This window comes from Zingiber officinale, chromosome 4A (assembly GCF_018446385.1).
Source record: "Zingiber officinale cultivar Zhangliang chromosome 4A, Zo_v1.1, whole genome shotgun sequence".
Classification (NCBI taxonomy): domain Eukaryota; kingdom Viridiplantae; phylum Streptophyta; class Magnoliopsida; order Zingiberales; family Zingiberaceae; genus Zingiber; species Zingiber officinale.
Genome location: NC_055992.1, coordinates 18,769,824 through 18,790,031, shown reverse-complemented (window position 1 = coordinate 18,790,031; position 20,208 = coordinate 18,769,824). Strand labels below are relative to the sequence as shown.

Here is a 20,208-nt window from a genome sequence, read left to right as displayed (position 1 = left end):
ATAGGTTAACGTGTTCCTATGCTTTTGTTGGCCCCTTATTGTCAGATTTAAGGTTATGCTATTAAATTATTGATTAATTAACCTAACTTTTTATGATTTTTTTTAAAAAAACTACTATAAATCTTTTAAAAATAACCATAACATATTTATTTTGACATCAAATCTATCTCAACATAACTAATCCACGTCATAATACATTTGAATTGTTTAACTGTATGCAAATATATTATTTTTACAGTTTCTTAATTATAAAATTTTCTGGAGATGGGAGTGATGATTGGAGAGAAACTCACATTTGATCCCTTAACTTTTGTTAAACAAGTTACAAAGAGCTTAAACTTGCCAACTACACTGGAGTGTTTCATCAGCTCTATATGTTACACAAAACATGAAACTAACAGCTAATTCTGGGACCTTTGACCTTTTACAGACAATGATGAAGCAGCAGTTTCCCTGTCATACCTGAAACCAACTGGTACATCAGAAACATTGGTCTACCAAATTGTGTTTCTCCAGTGAGACAATGATGAAGCAACCAATAATTGCGTAAACCCAACCTGCAAACTTCAAATTGTTAGACAACAAGAATATAAAACTAGGAATATATTTGATCTTTTTTTCCACCAAGAGAATAGGAACTACAGTGTTGTCAAATCTTTCCAACATAAAGTTGGTGCAAGTGAGAAGAAACAAAATATTTAGTACAGGTTCCAAATCGCATCAACAAGTTGCAAATCAGATCTAGAAGATTTAATTAAAATGCAGAAAAAGTAAATAGGGAAGGTGAGGTGTCCAAACAAAGACAACTTTTTGTTGACAACATCTGTGACACTCAAACTACCCAACGGGAGCATTGAAACTAAGTCCATTGCTGTTTCTACCTAATGATAACAAGAGCATTCCCTGTCCAACTTGCAATTTAACACAGACATGACTAAATTGAAACTAGACAATGATTTCAACCTAAGTTTATTCACTCTTTACCCAATGACAATAGGAGAGCATTCCCCAATCAGCTTCCATAGTAATCATTTAACACAGACATGACTAAACTGCGAGCATGGCCAAGGGCTAAGCTGGATAGAATTACTTAGTAACTCAGTACATTCTCAGACTAATGCCTGGTTGCCTGCCAGATAAATTTTCTGATCATGACACCTAACACAGATCCAACACCGTTTGGAGCTTGGTATGATGATGGTAAAATTTTCAACTTTAGAAAAATCAAAGAAGCAAAGAGAGACACGAGTTTGCCTGCACAAATTTGCTAAAGTCACATGTGGGAAACAAACTGTAAAAACAGCCAAATTTCACAGGCCAAACATACTAACAAATATTAGGCCAAAACAACCTGTACTGACACATCACGAATTTGTTGTAACTGTATACAGCTTGAATCACTAGGGAAAGAAATGACATGATAGAGAGCAGGAAGGGAAAAAATCTATGCTCCTAAGGAAGACAAGTAAAGAACAGGAAGGAACATGACAGAGTTGCATCGGTAGGTACAAAAACATACATAAGATATATTTGATACGGAAGGATGGTTTGCAATGAAGAAAAAGTGCACCGAAGCCCCCGGGGCAATGGTGTAGTCGCAGAGTGCCTTCTTAGTTTCCTTCCCACGTATCTAATGATCGAGTTCCAGTTTCAGTGAATTAATGGATGAATTTCACTTAATGAGCAGTTGAACACTGGACCATGGGTCATCTGCTACGAGCGCTTTCCGATTTACTGTGGTGGCCGATGGAAAATTTTCATAAGACCGAATTGATCACCCCTTGGATTAATCAATGTAAGCTGGATATCTAGTGTCAACTTAAAAAACAAAAAAAAAAATTAGAAGTGCATTGAATACACACCATGTCAAAAACAACTTTGCTTGCAAGCATGAATGACAAAAAAAAACGTCCCCTTGGGACGGGGCGGTGGTTAAGACATGGGGTGTTGCCACATTAGGTCATAGGGTCGAAACTCGCTACGTATGAGCATGTCTTCCCCCATGCCTTGGCCACTGCACTAATGACTAATAATCATCCGTGATTTACTTCCTCCGTATTGATCTAGTGATGAATTGGCGATGGCGGGGATGTTGAGGCGAGCGAATAGCCTTTTTTGCCACATGAATGGCCAAAAAAACAAGTTTTGTGTAGCCAGGACCAAAATGAAACGAGGCAGAAAGCTCATTCACCATCATGGCCCAGTAATAAAACCAAAGCAGGAGTCAAATTGGTTACAGTCTGCAAACAGTACCACACAATACTATTATCCAATAAATAACAAATGGCAATGAAGAAGTGAATCAACCCTAAGGATTCATACAGTACCATAGGAAACCAGCCATGGGCGCCAATACCCCAGTAAAAAAGGTACAAAATCAATGGAGGGGGAAAAAAGTAAGTACTAAATTATCTTGGAGTTAGCAGAAAAACAATGATCATCTAGGATGACTTTAGCAATTGTGAAAAGGTGGTGTGTAAGAATAATATTTTTTTGTTCCAACAAAGCACGACCACTTGGCAGAGAGGATAACTTTCTTGTGATAAGTGCAGAACAAGGAATCACCTCAAAGACCAGTAAGAACAAAATCTTCACAAAAAGAACAAAAGAAATTAAAGGAAAGAAAAAGTTCTGGGGAAAAGCACGGTAGAAGAATCACCAATTTTATAAAACTATAAAATGAACAGAAAAAGTAGAAATGTTAGTTTACATTACTTCTATATAATGGTGTTAGCTTCCTCTGCATGAAATATATTTCTTTTACTTGAATCTTTCCGGTCAGCACGTAGAATAAGTATTAATGCAACATGATCAGCGAAATGACAACGTAAAAGCCAAACTGCACAATAGGAGAAAAAGAAGAGAAAAATCAAGTAAAAAAGAAGCCCTAATTTACCGAGTTAACCCACCTATCTTTCGCTTCGGCCTCAATAATATTCTCCCCAAAGGACGCCTCTGCATCCGGTCACGCCTCCGAGGCCGAGCACCTCCTCGTCCCCACGGATCCAGAATTTTCTTTCAGACAGGGGGCCAATGGTGGGCTTGTCAGCACCCTTGCAGGCCAGGAGCGGCGGGAGGGGCTTCTCGAGGCGGCGGCTCCGAAGCTCGAGGTAATCGCAGGAGTCCTCGGCCGGCGCAGCGGCGAGAGCCCTTGTGCGGGTACGGACGCCGAGGGTGGACTGGTAAGTGACCTCGATGGAGGCAACTTCGCCGGTGCCCTTGGCCTTCCTCGTATACTTCCCCATGAGTAGCTCAGATAAGGTCGTAGGGTTGAATCACGGGGCTGACAGGACATAAATCTCTGCACTTCGTGTAAAAATCACCCCACCTGCAGTTACCTACTGAGTCATTTACCTTTTCCATATTAATTCGGGGTGTGGGCGACGAGCGTATTCATTTTTTGCCGGCTTCCTCCTATTCCAAATGCATACGAGGGAGATGAGAGAGGGAGATGACTAGGAGGTAGAGCGAATGGGGATCAAGTTAGGAAACGAGGAAGGGGGGAAGAAAGAAGAAGAAAACCCTCAAAGTGAGCAGAGCGAGTGAGCAAAAGGAGGGAAAAAAACAAGAAAGATTTTTGAAAATAAATAAGAGGTGCATAAGAGGGGAAAAGGAAAGGGGAGCATAAATGTCGTAGAAGGTGGAATATCTATATCAGTTATTCTATCTAAAATTTTTATTTTAAATTTTAGATAGAATAATTATATATTTTTTAAATTTAAATTTGATAAATAATAATTCTTTAAATTTAAAAAATCAAATCTCTATCCTAAATATATAATAATATTTCTTTTCAATCTCTTTTCTGTTAATTCTTTTTCCTTCTATTCATTCTCTAAATATAATAATAAAAAATAATAATAAGAAAAAAATAATAATAATTTAAAAATAATGAAAATTTTAGGATAATTGATGTAATGTATAATGAAAATGGTTATTTAAATTTAATAAAGTGAACTATTTACTTTAAATTTTAAATATAGTGATAAAAAATTGATATGAATATTCTTTAACTATTAATACACATTGTGACAAAAGATGAATACGCTCGCTTCTAGCGTCCCCGTCAACCCATCCCAAGGTTAATTATTAGTACACATGGTCAGTCAAAAAAGAATGTAAAAATATATATTTGAAATTTTTACTTTATAGAAATTTATATGATATCATGTCTCAACTACTACACTACTACCGACACCACTCTATCAAGAATCTGTACTTGGAGCTGCATGGGAAAAGCAAAGTGTAGCTGTATTGAGAATTTGTACTTTTGGGGGTTTCTCGAAGTTATAAGAAAAAGAGAACATTAATGGATTATCGTTGGTACTTTTGATTATAAATAGGAAGCACGAGTTTTGAATCAGGTAAAATCTCATATTTTCTATGCGTGTGTTTTTAATTTCATATTTATTAATCTTTTATATGAGCACACGAACAAGTACAATCCACCAAGTAAATCATTATTCATCCATCCCCTCCACCAAGTAATCACTATTCATCTATCCCTCTAGCGACAGATCTCAATACAAAATTTTTAAGTAAAATCTAAAATACATTTTACTAGATCACTATTCTCACACTTTCATATTGATCATGCTTCTCTCTTGGAGATCTCTTCAACAAGCCTATACCATTGAGTGTTATTTTGTTATACAATTTTTTTATATAGGGGATATTCTAAATTGAAAATTATAAGATTCAATAATTTTAGACTTATCTGTTAGATGATGATCTTAACTAATAATGTCAAACTGTCAGATTATCTAGTTCGACTATCTAGAATAATCAAACTTAGCTGACTGTCTTGACCAAATTATTGAATGTCAAGTTGACTGAGTGATCGAGCAACCAAGTTACAAGAAGATGGCGAATATAATGACCCAATCGGGTCAATTTGTTGTGTCTATTGAGCGCTGAGTCGAGATGCCAAGTGTCCAACTTGTCTAGTGATCGATCTGCCAAGTCAACAAGTGTCGAGTTCACTGAGTCGCCCGATTACCAAGTTACTCGAGTAACTGTTGAATGACCCGAATGGGTCCTGAGTACCGCGAGTGGGCTGGGGTGTCGAGCGGATCTAACTCCCAAGTGGATTGTCGAACATCGAACGTCGAGTCGAGAGACCGAGATCAAATGGTTGCTCGATCTGGAAAAAGAAGACATTGAGGTTTACGTTTGACGTAATTTTCTTAAAACAAATTCCTCTCTCTCCGACAATACCTCAAGGTTACATTGGACATCTATTTCCCGGGATACAGAGGAACAAAGATGAATGAAGTGTTTCTCATTAATGTGTGCATTTTTATATAGGAGCTAAGACCCCTTAGTTGCAATAAATGACATTAAATGGCCGAATAAAGGTCAATTAATTACTACCTTTACCTGCCTGTCTTAAAATGTCAGTTGTTTCAATCGGACAATTACGAATAAAGACTAACTTCATCTAGGTCACCTGAGCTCTTTAGTAAATGATCTTTGACATTCAACAAGCCTACAAAGAGTTTCACTTTTGATGATCTATTTGCTAGGAATACACTCTCTTAGGTAAGGACGGAGCTAGAATATTAGTTCAGTATAGACGTGGTCGCTTGAACTATCCAACGAGGTAGTGACGTGGCCACGCAAGGCAGTGGTTGCCTCGCGATGCAAAGACGGTGGCATCGGCAATCAAAGAAGCGATGGTCGAGTTGATGAAGAACCCTAACGAGATGTGGTGTGTGCAAGAAGAGCTAGCTGGTAGTCATGGTCGGCTTAGACCAGTTGGTCCAGGAGAGCGAGCTCGTGAAGCTCCTCTACCTCAAGTGCACAATGAAGGAGACACTCTACATGCACTTGTCTATCCTGCTGATGCTCCATGAGATGATAGAGGAGATCCAAGTGGTTGGTTACTTGGTTCCGACGTGATCTCGGGTGATGGTCAACGTGTGGGTGACCAGACTGCAAATGTCAGTGTGGAAGGAGGCAAGGGTGTTTCATCATGTGTCATTCGTCCTGAGCGGCGAGGCAATGGTAGTGAGTTCGGTGGTCCTACCTGAGGATACAATTGGAGCTTTACAGGGTGGAGTTGGCGATGGCGCAGATGACTTATTCGAGTGGGCACTGCCTGGCAGAATGGAGCCCAACGAACTAAACATGAGAGATTGTAGGGATCTTTTACAAAAATCAACATATATTCGTGACAGAAAAAAGATCCTTCCAGAGATCCAAGTGAATGAAACATGAGGAGAAGACATACTCGGATGCGTTAAGTTTCGATTATAAAATCTCGTATGATAACACCTCATATCTCAATTATTATACCGTCCGAGAGACCACATGCCCTCTTTATAAATATTAGTGATGATTACAATGAATAAAATATCATGGAGGTAATATACCATTGCTTTTTCATTAATAAAAAATATTATAAATATTTATTTATATGTAAAAAATGTGTATAATAATTTATTTTTATTTTGGGGCGGAGTACTGCCCAGACTGGACCTACGTTGACTCCGTCCTCCATACACTTCCACTTGCCAAGACTTCTTCGAATTCCACATGCGAGGAATTCCACCACTTGGCTTCCATCTATCTGGAGTTCCACCTCCTGGACTTTGTATGTCTTTAACATTCATCTGCAAGAATTTACCTTTTAAAAACTTTTTGCATACCAACCTAACTAAATCACACCTGCAATTATTATCAACACACCGTGATATAATTTAAATCGCCCACTCAAAGAGATTATTATTGACCGCATATGCTATCACGAGGGAATGATAATTTTTTATAATCAAGTGCTCAAATTTTGCAAGACTAATCTTATATATAGACGATCTCTCCCTAGCTAGTTTTCCTACTGGATAAATATGGAACATAATTTACACAAGTCGATCTTTAAGATATTTGTCTTATTTGAGATTTAAATTATAGTCCTTTTATTGCTCTTTGAAACTGTACCACACCTATAAAACTAAGAAAATGGTAATATTAGAAGCTATGAAAGTTTGAGCTGTAGTGACGAGAAAAATTATAAAAAGTTGAGTCTCGCTAAAATTGTTTGGTTTCATTATGCCCAATTTCCATAATGCCTATGGTGACCTATTTCAGCCCTTTAGTTGGTAAGTGTTTGAGATAAAGTTACAATAGTAAGTCAAAATTTAGCAGAGGAGTTCATCCCCTTATGAAATCTCCATCGAGATATTTGTCAAAGTTACAATAGTAAGTCAAAATTTAGCAGAGGAGTTCATTCCCTTTTGAAATCTCCATCGAGATATTTGTCACTTGAGCTACTTCACTTTACCTCCATCTCAATGATAGTAAAAGGCTTGGGAGCCACTAATATGACGGTTTCATATTTTTATAGTGACATATTTTTAACCAACCTATAAGAAAAGTTATTGTAGAATTAGTCAAAATAGAGTTGGTTAGGTAATTAATTAAAGTGATAAAAAATTAAGAATATTTTTAGGATGAAGTGTGCCTATTTTGATAAGAAATCTTTATTCTCACTTTATATTTGAATCAGGTTTGAAAATAATATTATTATACAATATTATTCTATATGTAATAATTTTAATTAATAGAAGTAATTTTATTTTATATTAAAATAATTTATAATAATTTTAATTAAAATTATTATAATAATAGCAGCGAAGAAAGGTAGTTTTAAAATAAGTTTTTAGGACAAGGATCAAAATTACACATTCGAAAGTACAAATGTGTGCACGCTCATAAACTTCTTAGATTTTTCATTATATTAGAGAAATTTTTTTTACAGTGGATGAGATTCAAACTCTGGAGGAGTCTGTTAAAAACTTTACCACCACACTATCCAGAGCCAACTCTGTTTTTTTACTCGTATTATAAAAGGTATCTCTCATTTAAAATTTATCAAAATAATTCCTCATCAATAATTTAACATCCTCAATAACTTTAATTGAAACTATATTATCTTTAAATAACTTTTAGCCCTCGGGTAATACTGTAACGATAGGGGAAAGGATCCTCTGATCCATAAATGTTGAGTTATCCCTTGATTTGATTCAGCATTTATATTGATGGGAAGTAATGACCCCACCTGTTTAACATGTGAGAACCATTGTCTCCCACTAATCTACCTTTTCTGGTCCAAGAGCAAATCAGGAAAGGTGGTCTAGAGGATCCCATCCCGATAGAGTTTTTTTAAAAAAATTTTCAGACATTTAAATATCAAATTTCAGCTTTAATAAATTAACAAATATTTTACGTTAGATTAATGAGTCATTCGCTACGAGTATTTCCTAATTTATCTTAATAGAAAAAACTTTTATGAAATCAGACCGATCAAGATTAATCAGCATAAGATGCCAACTAAAAATATAAGTACATCGAGCTCCCACTGTAGACATGATCATACAGAGAGAGCTCCCTCCCATCTCTTTCACCTTCAATAAGTAGTAGTTCAGTATTTATACGGTCGCTCTCTCACATTATTTTTTTTTTATTATTAAAATAAAATTTTAAATTTAAATTTGTCAGTGAAGAGATTTTTTAATTAAGGAAGGGATGGATGATGCGGAGGATTGTAATTATATATAATATAAAATATAAGGAAAACAATATGGAAATGAAAGAATTGTTGAAACATCCCTCTACGTTGCATAGAGATTTTTTTTTTTTTTTACGTAGCGCTCACTCTTAGAGAGCTCCCACGAGACGCTCTAAAATAAAACTTTAATTAAATTTGTTCTAACTTTGATCAAAATTGTTCAATCTTAGAATAGTTTTAACCAAGCTTTAGTTAAAATTGTTCAAAAAAAAAAAAAAAAGAAGCTCAAACTGTTTCTAAATGCAACGTAGAGGGATGTTTCAAATATCGAATTATAGATTAATTTTATACGAGTTATTTTATAGAATTTGAAATTTAAAGGATATTAAATAAAACCTTAATGTTCAACGTTTGCATTTAGATGATTTTGTTGTTTACATCAAAGTTCTATTTTTGCATTTGTTATTTTTTACCTGATAAATTTTAGTCTTAATTTATTCTCAATTAGAAAGAAATTTTCAACTTTAGATATAATTATACTAGATGGCCACTTTGTTATTCAATTCTAACATACTATCACAAGAGTTGTCTGGCCAAGCGGATCAACCATTAGATAACTCCTATCTAACCTTTCAAAGTGGTGCATTTAACAAAATGTTTAGTTATTGACTGATTATTGATTGACATGTGCATCTCATCATGTTTTTATTAATATATATAATCCAGGCATTTGGGACTTCGGTCTAATTAGTTCCGGCGGTGGACGAATTCAGAAGCACAGACAACTTCTTGCTCAGTAGTCAACGTCCTACAGTACGTCATAGATGACATTCAAACCATATGTGTTTGAGAAACTATTTGAGCACTTTGTCATTGCGCCATGACCTGACAGACAAGCAACTGCCCAAGAATAGTAGTCATCCATGATTTACCTCTTCTATATTGATCTACGAATGAGTTAATGGAGGCGCTGGAACGAGCAAATCGCCTTTTGCCATCATATTGAAATTATTGGTAGTTGATGTTCTATCCCAAGGGTTGCAACTTTAATGGGCAAGAACAAATTCTTTAAACATGTATATATAAAGACTCATTCTTTGTCGGAAGATATAAAACAAACATCTCAAAATATTCTATGCTTTGGCTCCACCATCAAGTCTTTCTAAAGTCGGTTAATGTGCTACGTACTTGAGTTCGTCATATTCTATGTTAATTATGTCTAAAATACTACTTGAGTTTAGGGTTTTAGAGTTTATCATTCGGTACTAAAGCATGAAAATAGTCTCATATTCAATTCATATAAGGACATCTCATGATAAAAGTGTGTGCTAATGTAACCCCACTATCAAAATATAAATCTTCATTGGATATTGTCTTTTTCCCATTAATTTTCCAAAAGTAAATAGCATAATTTTAAAGCCATATATCCATGATTGAGAAATAAAAGGTTCAATCAAGATTTACCAAAAAAAAAAAAAAAATTATCTGCAAATCGAAAACATCTGAATGCACATACTATCCATATTCTATGATGTTTACCACTAGATGTGCAATATAATCATAAATGTTAGTCAATTACTTGAATGCAAAGATAATTCTAAGGTATATGGAGACCTAAAACAGTGACACTAATGAATACGAAAGAAAAAAATTTCAGGCGATAGAACTTTTGAATTTTGGGAATATTGATCAAGATATATGCAATTGATTGCGGCGACAGTCATCATGCTCAGGATGAACTGTGTTACTATTGAATCTAATGTTACTTGCATTGGATGTAACTACTATGATTTACCAATTGAATGAAAGATATCCAATAGCACCCCCGATTCAATCAAGAACACGGAGAATCCGCACCAGACTCCCAAGAAAAGCAGAATAGAAGTAATACTTTAACATCGAAGGCATGATCTTCAATAACAGAAATTCAATCATTTGCTAGAGTTAAAGGAGCTACAGGAACTAATCAGCTATACTACTCAAAGACAATCCACGAAAAAAAGGATCGATCAAGATAAAATAAAACCATTGTTCTGTGGATGATTGAACCCCTTACCTGTTTTTTTTAGTTTGATTCAAGTTCCCCCTCGCTCACATTTGAAGCCATCTGGCGAGCTGGCTAGGGTTCACCACGCCGGGGATGTGGGTTCCCTCCGCCTTCAGCAACAAGTACGACGCCTGGCTGTACGCGCCGGAGGCCGGTGGAAGTATGCCCTGCTCGAAGGCACCCTTCGACGGATCCCACCGCCGCCCGAGCAGCGTGCCCCCGGAGAGGAACTCGTGCGCGAGGAAGCCGGCGAGGAGCCTGTTGTCCTTCCCCTGGGCCGTGGCCTCGATCTCGGCCCGAGCTCGCTTCGTTTCCGCCACGGATTGGGCCTCGCCCTGATCGCGGCCCTTCCGCTTCCCCGCCGAGCTTAGCTTCTTCTCTGGTTCGCTCAGCATCCTGACCCTCCCTCCCGCCACGTCAGCCAGGACGCCCTCGATTGGTGAAATGAACCCAGTGAAATCAAAATACAGTGTACCACCAGCCCCCCAAAAAAAAAGGAAAAAAAAAAAAATTAGAGGCGGCGTCGGAAGAGGAGAGATCGACCGGACCTTAGTTTCTCCGGCGAAGGGCAGCCGTCGTCGAACGAGAGAGAAGCGGAAGGAGAAGAATTGGGGGAGATTAGCAAAGCCTTTGAAAGCAAGGTCGAACCTCCTTTTATAGAGTCCGCAGCGAATAAATTCCCCTTTTTGTTTACGAAAATCACGGTAGTGCCATGAGATACCTGATCTGCCGAGGAGGCGAACGCTAGCCGTCTGATGATGAGCGTTCGGGTCGGAGTTAAAGATTTGCATCAGGGATTCTTTTGTCATTTTATTTTCTCGGTTTCTTAGGGGCAAGGAGGGGTAAATAGGTCATTTAGCGTCCTAAGAAGGATGGCTGCATGTGTAGCGTGGGGCCATGGGGGAAGTTGCAACTTCCCGTTGATAAAGACACTCTACTAAATTTACCCATAATACACCCATGTGTTAATTGGAGAGAACACAAAACGCGCAACGGAACGGCGGATGGCATGCAAAGTACCGCATAATAATAGTGGAGTTTATTCGAAAGTTTATTATTGTTTTGAAAATATTGGCGGTCCAATACCTCAATATCGGATTCGAGTGAAAAATATTATGTAATACACTGTAATTAATAATCGTACTGTGAATATTTGAGACTATATAAGCATCCGATGCATTATAGTTTAAATACAATGCTAATTAAAAATAATAATTAAATCAGTCGAGCCTTTTCCATTTTTTAAACAGATTTACTCATAATTTTAAACAATTTTATTTATGTACATCATAAAAATCCACTGGTCATTTTTAAACACGCGCAAAATTAAAACGATCATTTATCTTTCATTTACATTTTAATGAAGAACAAAATGGTATTAAAAGGAAATTTATTACGGGAATTTACGAAAGGATAAACTATACACAAATAATTTATCAAAGGCACATTGACTTTACTGACCTTTCTATTTTATTTCTCCCATCGCTGACTTTTTAATCTCTTACCTTATCATATAACTTTTTTCTCTTTGTTTCCTTCGATTAAACTATTCTATTTTTTTTTACATGCCCCATAAACTTAATCCTGGAACACCTCTTAGGATCTAAAATAAATAATGAATGACATCTTTTAACTTTTTATAATTTAAAAAATTCATAAAATCTAAAATAGATGTAATCTAAGATCTTTAAATTGATTAATGAGTTTTGACATAAATCTATTGATGAACCTAACTTATTTGAATTTCTATAAATTTACATTTATTAGGATTGAGTGAGAGGGAGATAGATATAGTATCAAATCTCGGTTATGATCAAGGAATATTGGAAGCATATGATGTGAGGAGACTAAAATCATGTTAGGCATGATCTTAGATAAGATTGAGCCCAACATGGTCGGGTCGCTTAACAACAACTCATGTAAGGAGAAATTAAGATAATTAGTAGGGTATTTTGTATATACTGAGAATCGACCCTATTCTCTTGATAGTAATACTTTTACCCAAACTAATTGTGCTAGCATGTGGAGGCTTATACACTACAAGAAAACATAGTTTTAGAAACAAAAAAAATATATAAGTCATTTTTCGGTCTCTAAAGAAAATTTGAGACGAAATATTTCGTCTCAAAAATCTATTAGTGAAAGACCTGTGATTAATTTAGAGACGAAAATATTCTATCTCTAATTTTAAAAATAAATTTAAAACCCTCTTATACATTCGTTATTAAATTGATAAAATTAAATTAATTTCAAATACTAAAAATAAATTTAAAACCCTCTTATACATTCGTTATTAAATTGATAAAATTAAATTAATTTCAAATACTAATTCCATCTTTAATTTTATTTTAAATATATCATTAATCCGTCTCAAATATCATATCAAATATAAATTAATCCATTTCAAATATCATATCAAATATAAGTTAATCCATTTATAAATTCGTATACATTTCTATTTATAAATCCATATATAATTTAATCTTTAAATTTATCACTAATTTTTTATTATATGCTATTTTTATATTTCTCATCTACTTAATATTTTACAATAAATAATCATACATTTCAAATAAATTAAAAAATATTTAAAATGATCAATTTCTAATCGAAAAAGTACCGTATAATTAATATTGAGATAAATAAATATTTAAATCATCCAAATAAATTTAACCATTAATCAAGCTATAAGTAACTGATACATTTTTAAATCTCATCATAAATAATTTAATCTATAAATTTACACTCATCCGGTAGGGTTGAGTGAGAGGAAGATAAATATGATGTCAAACCTTGATTATGATCAAGGAACATTGTGAGTATGATGTGGGGAGACTAAAACCATGTGTTGGACATGATCTTTGATAAGATCAAGTCCAACATGGTCGGGTCACCCAATAGCAACGCATGTAAGGAAGAATTTAGGTAATTAGTAGGCTATTTTGTATCTACTAAGAATCGACCTTATGCCCCTTGATAGTAATATTCTTACCCAAACTAATTGTGCTAGTACGTGGAGGCTTACATATTACAAGAAACACATGGCTTCAGAGATGACTGTCTCTGAAAATCATTTTTTCGTCTCTAAAGAAAATTTGAAACGAAATATTCCGTCTTAAAAATTCATTAGTGAAAGCTCCGTGACTAATTTCGAGACGAAAATATTCTGTCTTTAATTTTAGAAACAAATCTAAAATCCGTTTATACATTTGTTATTAAATTGACAAAATTAAATTAATTTCAAATACTAATTTCATCTTTAATTTTATTTTAAATTTATTATTAATCGTCTCAAATAGCCTATCAAATATAATTTAATCTATTTATAAATTCATATACATTTCTATTTGTAAATCTGTATATAATTTAATCTTTAAATTTATCACTAAATGTTTATTATATGCTATTTTTATATTTCTTATCCACTTAATATTTTACAATAAACAATCACCCATTTTAAATAAATTAAAATATTTAAAAGAATTAATTTTTAATCCAAAGTACAATATAATTAATATTGAGATAAATAAATATTTAAATCATCCAAATAAATTTAACCATTAATCAAGCTATAAGTAACTGATAAAATTTTAAATCCCATCACAAATAATTTAATCTATAAATTTACACTCATCTGGTAGCATTGAATGAGAGGAAGATAGATATGAAGTCAAACCTTAGTTATGATCAAGGAACATTGTGCCCATAGTGTGAGGAGACTAAAATCATGTCGGGCATGATCTTAGATAAGATCAAGCCCAACATGATCGGGTCGTCCAATAACAACAACGCATGTAAGGAGCAATCGAGGTAATTAGTAGAGTATTTTGTATCCACTGAAAATCAACCCTATGTCTCTTGATAGTAATACTCTTACCCAAACTAATTGTGCTAACATGTGGAGACTTATATCACTACAAGAAACATCTTTAAATTTATCACTAAATTTTTATTATATGATATTTTTATATTTCTCATCCACTTAATATTCTACAATAAACAATCACACATTTTAAATAAATTAAAAATATTTAAAATAATTAATTTTTAATCCAAAAGTACAATATAATTAATATTGAAATAAACAAATATTTAAATCATCCAAATAAATTTAATCATTAATCAAGTTATAAGTAACTGATAATTTTTTAAATCCCACCATAAATAATTTAATCTATAAATTTACACTCATCCGATAGGGTTGAGTGAGAGAAAGATAGATATGATGTCAAATCTTGGTTATGATTAAAGAATGTTGCGAGCATGGTGTGAGGAGACTAAAACCATGTTCGGGTCGCCCAACAACAACGCATGTAAGGAGAAATTGAGATAATTAATATGGTATTTTGTATCCACTGAGAATTGCCCCTATGCCCCTTGATAGTAATACTTGATTCTGTTCAGAATCTGAGTCAGATGGACCGCCGGGTGAGGTGGATAGAATGTTAACCGAGTCAAGATGTCCCGGAGGGGGTATGCTGAGATGACTTCTATGTTGACCAAGTCGTCAGAAGTCCTCTAGTCAACGCTACCTGCAGCCAGTGACCGGGTCGCCCCAGTCTCTGGTACCCCGATGCTCGAAACAGATCCAACGAGTATATAAGTAACAGGATAAGACATAAAATAATGAAATACGTATAAAATATGAATGGAGAATGTACCATGGCCCAAGGGGACACCCTTGGATGGGACGTTGCTTGAGTTGTCGTGACCCGGAAGAGTAGACGACTCCCGATCAGGATGGAGAGCTGAACCTGACGACGCGGAGCCGGGCGCGACACGGAATGAGCTATAGGCCGGGAGACAATAGCGGCACACAAATCGGGAAATAATTAGTGGCACGCAGGCCGAGAGATAATATCGACACGTAGGTCGGGAGATAATAGCGGCATGAAGGCAGAGAAATAATAGCAGCACGCAAATCAGATCAATATGAAGATCGGGACATAGCATACACATAAATTGGCACGAAGGCCGGAGCACAACGGAAGTGTAACGCCATCAGATGGGCCACCACAGGGCCTACGGTGACAGTAGCCGAATCGATGCTTGGGAGCAGCGCAAGAGGGGGTTCTGGCGAAGTCGACAGTGAGGGTGTAAGTCCAGGCTGTCAGTGTAAGGGGAGATGGTGCCTCCTTGGCTGTCTCCGGCATTGCCCAGTGTTGAACCCCATGACATTCTTGATGTGATCAACCAAGTTTAGGTTAGGTCCTGCTTTGTGTTTGATCCTTGTGTCTAAGTGTGCAGGAGCTTAGGAGCGCAGGAAGTCGAGCGGAAGACGCAGCTAGCGAGAAGGACGACACGGGAAGGGAGCCGACGGGCTCGGTGCGTCCGAAGGACGAGAGAGCTGCGGAAGAGTACACCCGGTGGGCGTAAAGAACATACGTGGTGTTCGAGTGACGTAAAGTCGGGACGGAAGACTGCTCGAGGAGAAGGCGGGGAACTGGGTTCGAGTGAGCCCTATTCCGGATGGCCGAAATCACCCAAAAAAGTCGAACCAGAGCAAGTCAATTGGAAGTTGACTTGTCAATAGTTTGGTCGACCAAACCTCCTGATCGGTTGACCGAACCCCTCTCAATCAGCAGCCAACCGCTAATGCCACGTCTGAAGCTGGCCGTTGGTAAAGCTGATCGGTCGACCGAATCAAAATTAATCCAGAGACTCAGTCGAGCAAGTTGATCGGGCTAACTCAGCTGGAGGCCGTTGGCCGATCGGTCGACCGAACATAAGGATCGGTCGACCGAACCAAAGCTCGATCCACAGAGACTGCACTTAGACGGAAGACTGGGCAGGTACAGCAGGTTCGGTCGACCGAACCTGGGGATCAGTCGACGGAACCTGGGGATCGGTCGACCGATCCCTCTCGAGTCAAACCTGATCCCGAAGATTCAGGTTATCTGATAAGCTTTAGAACCCTTATATAAAGGGGGTCTCGGGTAGCTATTCTAAACAACGGAAACAAATGAAAAAGTAACTCTTGTACTCTCATTCTCTTAGCAACTACTGTGCTGTAAAAGTGTAAAAGACTTCTCCGCCTTCAGAGAATGAGACTCTTTTAGTGCGCCTTTCCACCGCCTTGGATTAACAACCGTCTCGGTTGTAACCAAGTTAAATAGCTGAGTTTCATTTCTTTTCTGTTATTTTATTTTGTTATTAAGTGTTGCTTTATTTTAGAGTTGAAAAGCTTTGAGGAGGGTAACTTTTAGTTTCAGGCAATTCACCCCCCTCTTGCCTGTCCCCGTTGCACCAACACCCAGTAGAGGGAAAGGCAGTGCGCGTGGTAGGAAAGGGTTGCTGACCGGCTAGGGCTGCTGGTTGACGAGGCTATAACAGTAGCTGAGGCAGTAGAGGCGTGCGACACCCGGGTTGCGACGCGTCTCAGGTGAGGAAAGAGGGGGCTGATGGCATGGAGAAGAGACAACGACAAGGAGTTGGCGACGTTCGCAGTAGCGTGGTCGTCGAAAGAAGAGGGATGGCTCGGAGGTGGCTCCAGCGAGAGGAGAGGAGAGAGAGAAGGAGAACAGAGGAAGGATAGCTCTGGCATGGATGCTGGTAGCAGCACAACCGACGACGAGTGTGTAGAGATCGGCATCACTAGTCCTCAGGGTGGAGGTGTGCGAAGCCAAGAAGAAGTTGTCCCCTCCTTCTCGATCCTTGGACGTGGTGGCGGCCAAGCCAACGAAGGAGACCACCTATGCGTGAGGCGGCGGAGAGAAGACCCGGAGGAGAGGGAGAGAAGAGAAGAGAAGAGAAGAGAAGAGAAGGGGAGCGGCCGACGTCGGCGAGGAGAAGGGAGGAGGTGGCGACCGGTGGCGAGAGGCGCTCGGAGGCGGCAAAATCTGTCCAGTGAGCAACGGACTGTGTTCGCGGTGGCGGCAGACAGAAGCCAATGAAGCTCCCCCTTTCACAACAGTGCTCACTTCCCCCTTAAAGCCCTACATAGGGTAATGATGAAAATACCCCTTCCTCTCCTCTTAATTCCCCCTTTCCCCTATATCCGTATTACAAGTCTTCTCTTCAAGTCTAGTCGAAGGAGGCGTGAATACGACTGGCTAAACCCAACTAAACAAATAACGAAATCCCTTCTGAATGCAGAGTCAAATCATCGTGTCAAGTAGGCAATCAGTTGAATGCCAAGTGAGAAATCGAGCGATACCGAGCAAGCGATCGATCGGATGCCGAGCAAGCGATCGATCGGATGCCGAGCGAGAGATCAAGTGACATTGAGCAGACGGTCATGCGATGCTAAGCCGAATGATAGAGCGAATGTTGAGCGGGAGATCAAGCAATATCAAGTAGACGGTCATGCGATGCTAAGCTGAGCGATAGAGTGAATGCTGAGCAGACGATAGGGGGCGTGTTAAATGGGTGGAGAGATGATATGTGGGCGGTGCCGAGCGCGTGACCGAGGAAATGTCAATCGAGCGACAACAAACCGTTGTCAGACAAATAAAAAATGTCAACCGGGTGATTGTAAAATACGATCAGGAAATCAAAAAATACTGACCAGGTAATAGGGAAAATGCAGAGCGGGTGGAAAGACGATAGGCAAGGGGTGTCAAACGCAAGATAGAGAAAATGTCGATCAAGAAACAGAGATAATACCGTTCGGATGGAATAAGAACGTGTGAGCGATGTTCGAGCGCGCAACCGAGAAAATGTCGACCAGCCAACAGAGATAATGTCGTTCGGACGGAATGAGAATGAGCGGGCGAAGACGAGTGCACGATCAAGAAAATGTCGACCCAACGACAATAAATGATGACAGGGCCATAGAGAGAATGAGGGACGAACAAAGCCGTGAGCACGACCGAGAAAAATACCGATCGAGCGACAGTAAATTGCGATTGGGCAATAGAGAGAATGATGGACGAGCAAAGTTATGAGCGCGATCGAGAAGAATACCGACCGAATGACAATAAATCGTGACCGGGCCATAGAGGGAATGAGGGACGAACAAAGCCGTGAGCGCGACCGAGAAAAATACGGGCCAAGTGATAGTAAATTGCGGCCGAGCAATAGAGAGAATGATGGATGAGCGAAGCTATGAACGTGAACGAGAAAAGTGTCGATCGAGTAACAGTAAATCACGACCGGGTAATAAAGAGAATGATGGACGAGCAAAGCCGTGAGCGTGATTGAGAAAAGTGCCAACTAATACAAAGCGGACAATCGAGCAAATAACCAAGTGATATTGATCGGTCGACTAAGAGAAGGCCAACCGGGTGATCGAAAGAATGCCAAGTGGGTACGAAACCTGTGTGCTTGATAGGCACGGAACCTAAGACTAAATGAGGATGGAAGCAGAGCCCATGGATCAAGTACGAATGGGAGCAAAGGCTCTGTGACTTGAATCTGGCGCGGATCCTGAGAGACTGAAAGCGACTGAGAGCAAAGCCTGTGGATCGGGTGCGAACGCAATCAGAGCCTGTGGATGGAGTGTGAACGGGAGTAGAACAATCGGACGGTTATGTGAATGTCAATCTAGGAGGAAAGCGGATATCGACCGTGCAGCAAATGCGGGGCAAAGCGATGAGTGAGATGCGAGGGACAAGTTCCATGCAAAGTGACAAGGGAGGCAAGAGCAGTGAGTGTCGAGCATAGTGGTGATTGAGATGCGAATGGTGGGTGTCGGGCAGAGTGACAAGTAAGTTGTGAATGATAAGTGTCGGGCAGACTGATGAATGGAGCGAGCGTGATGAGTGTCGGGCAAAGCGACGAGTGAGACGAGTATGGTGAGTGTCGGACAGAGCGGTGAGTGAGCAGTGAGTGCCGATTGAGCAACAGCGGCGAGCGAAAACGTGAATGGAGAGTGTCGGACAGAGCGACGAGTGAGGCAAGTGTGATGAGTGCGGGATAGAGCGGCGAGTGAAGTGAGCCCCTGACTAGGGAGTAACCCGACCGACTAGTAGTTGAGCGTGGGAGCCTTACTGGGAGGTCGTTGGTCGTGAGAGCATGCTCACTTATAACTCACGCTGGGGCGAGAGTCTGGAGGCATGAGAGCATGCTCACTTAGAACTCGCGCTGGGGCGAGAGTCTGGAGCCCGACCGGGAGGTTGTCGGCGATACTCCGATCCGAGACTAGTGGCGATCCTCTGGTTCGAGACCAGTGGCGATATTCCGGTCCGAGACCGGTGGTGATACCTCAACTCCGAACGGGGGAGATAAGAAATCTGATAAGCTGGTCTAAGATCAGTGAAAACCACTTGACCCCGAACGGGAGAGGTTAAGCCCTGAAGTCTATAGAAGCAAAACCTATAGCAATATGAGTGAGCTGAGCCTTTGTTATACCTGATCGCAAAGTGGTGTCGATCGATTGAGGATATGTCTTGGTTCCTCAACTCCCGAATACCCGTGGAGCGAGGGGAGAAGATAATAATATGAGCCCTAATCGTTAAAGGGAACGAAGCCCATGATAATATAAGGGAGCAGAGTCCGTATCAGTAGAAGGAAGCATAGCACTGTGGGTAAAGGGAGTAGGGCCTGTTAGCCAGCTGAAGTTCCAACTTAATCCCTTGGCTCCCGAATACCTATGGAGTGAGGAGAGAAGCTAATAAGTTCGTAGAAATCCTCCGGGACTGTGATAATGACAGAGAACCTTCTGACGTCATCCATCTTCACGTTCTAGAACAGGTGGAGAAGATTCCCACAG

The 20,208-nt window shown here is 38.9% G+C and overlaps 1 protein-coding gene across 1 annotated transcript; it reads right to left on the bottom strand.

Moving 5' to 3' along the window:
• Positions 1-6,431: 6,431 nt before the first annotated feature.
• LOC121973185 lies at positions 6,432-11,179 on the bottom strand. Its single transcript, XM_042524758.1, has 2 exons — positions 10,566-11,179; positions 6,432-6,614 (listed from the first exon to the last, which is right to left on the bottom strand). The coding sequence occupies exon 1, from the start codon at positions 10,949-10,951 to the stop codon at positions 10,601-10,603; it is 351 nt and encodes a 116-aa protein (XP_042380692.1). The 5' UTR covers positions 10,952-11,179; the 3' UTR covers positions 6,432-6,614; positions 10,566-10,600.
• Between the last annotated feature and the right edge of the window lie 9,029 nt (positions 11,180-20,208).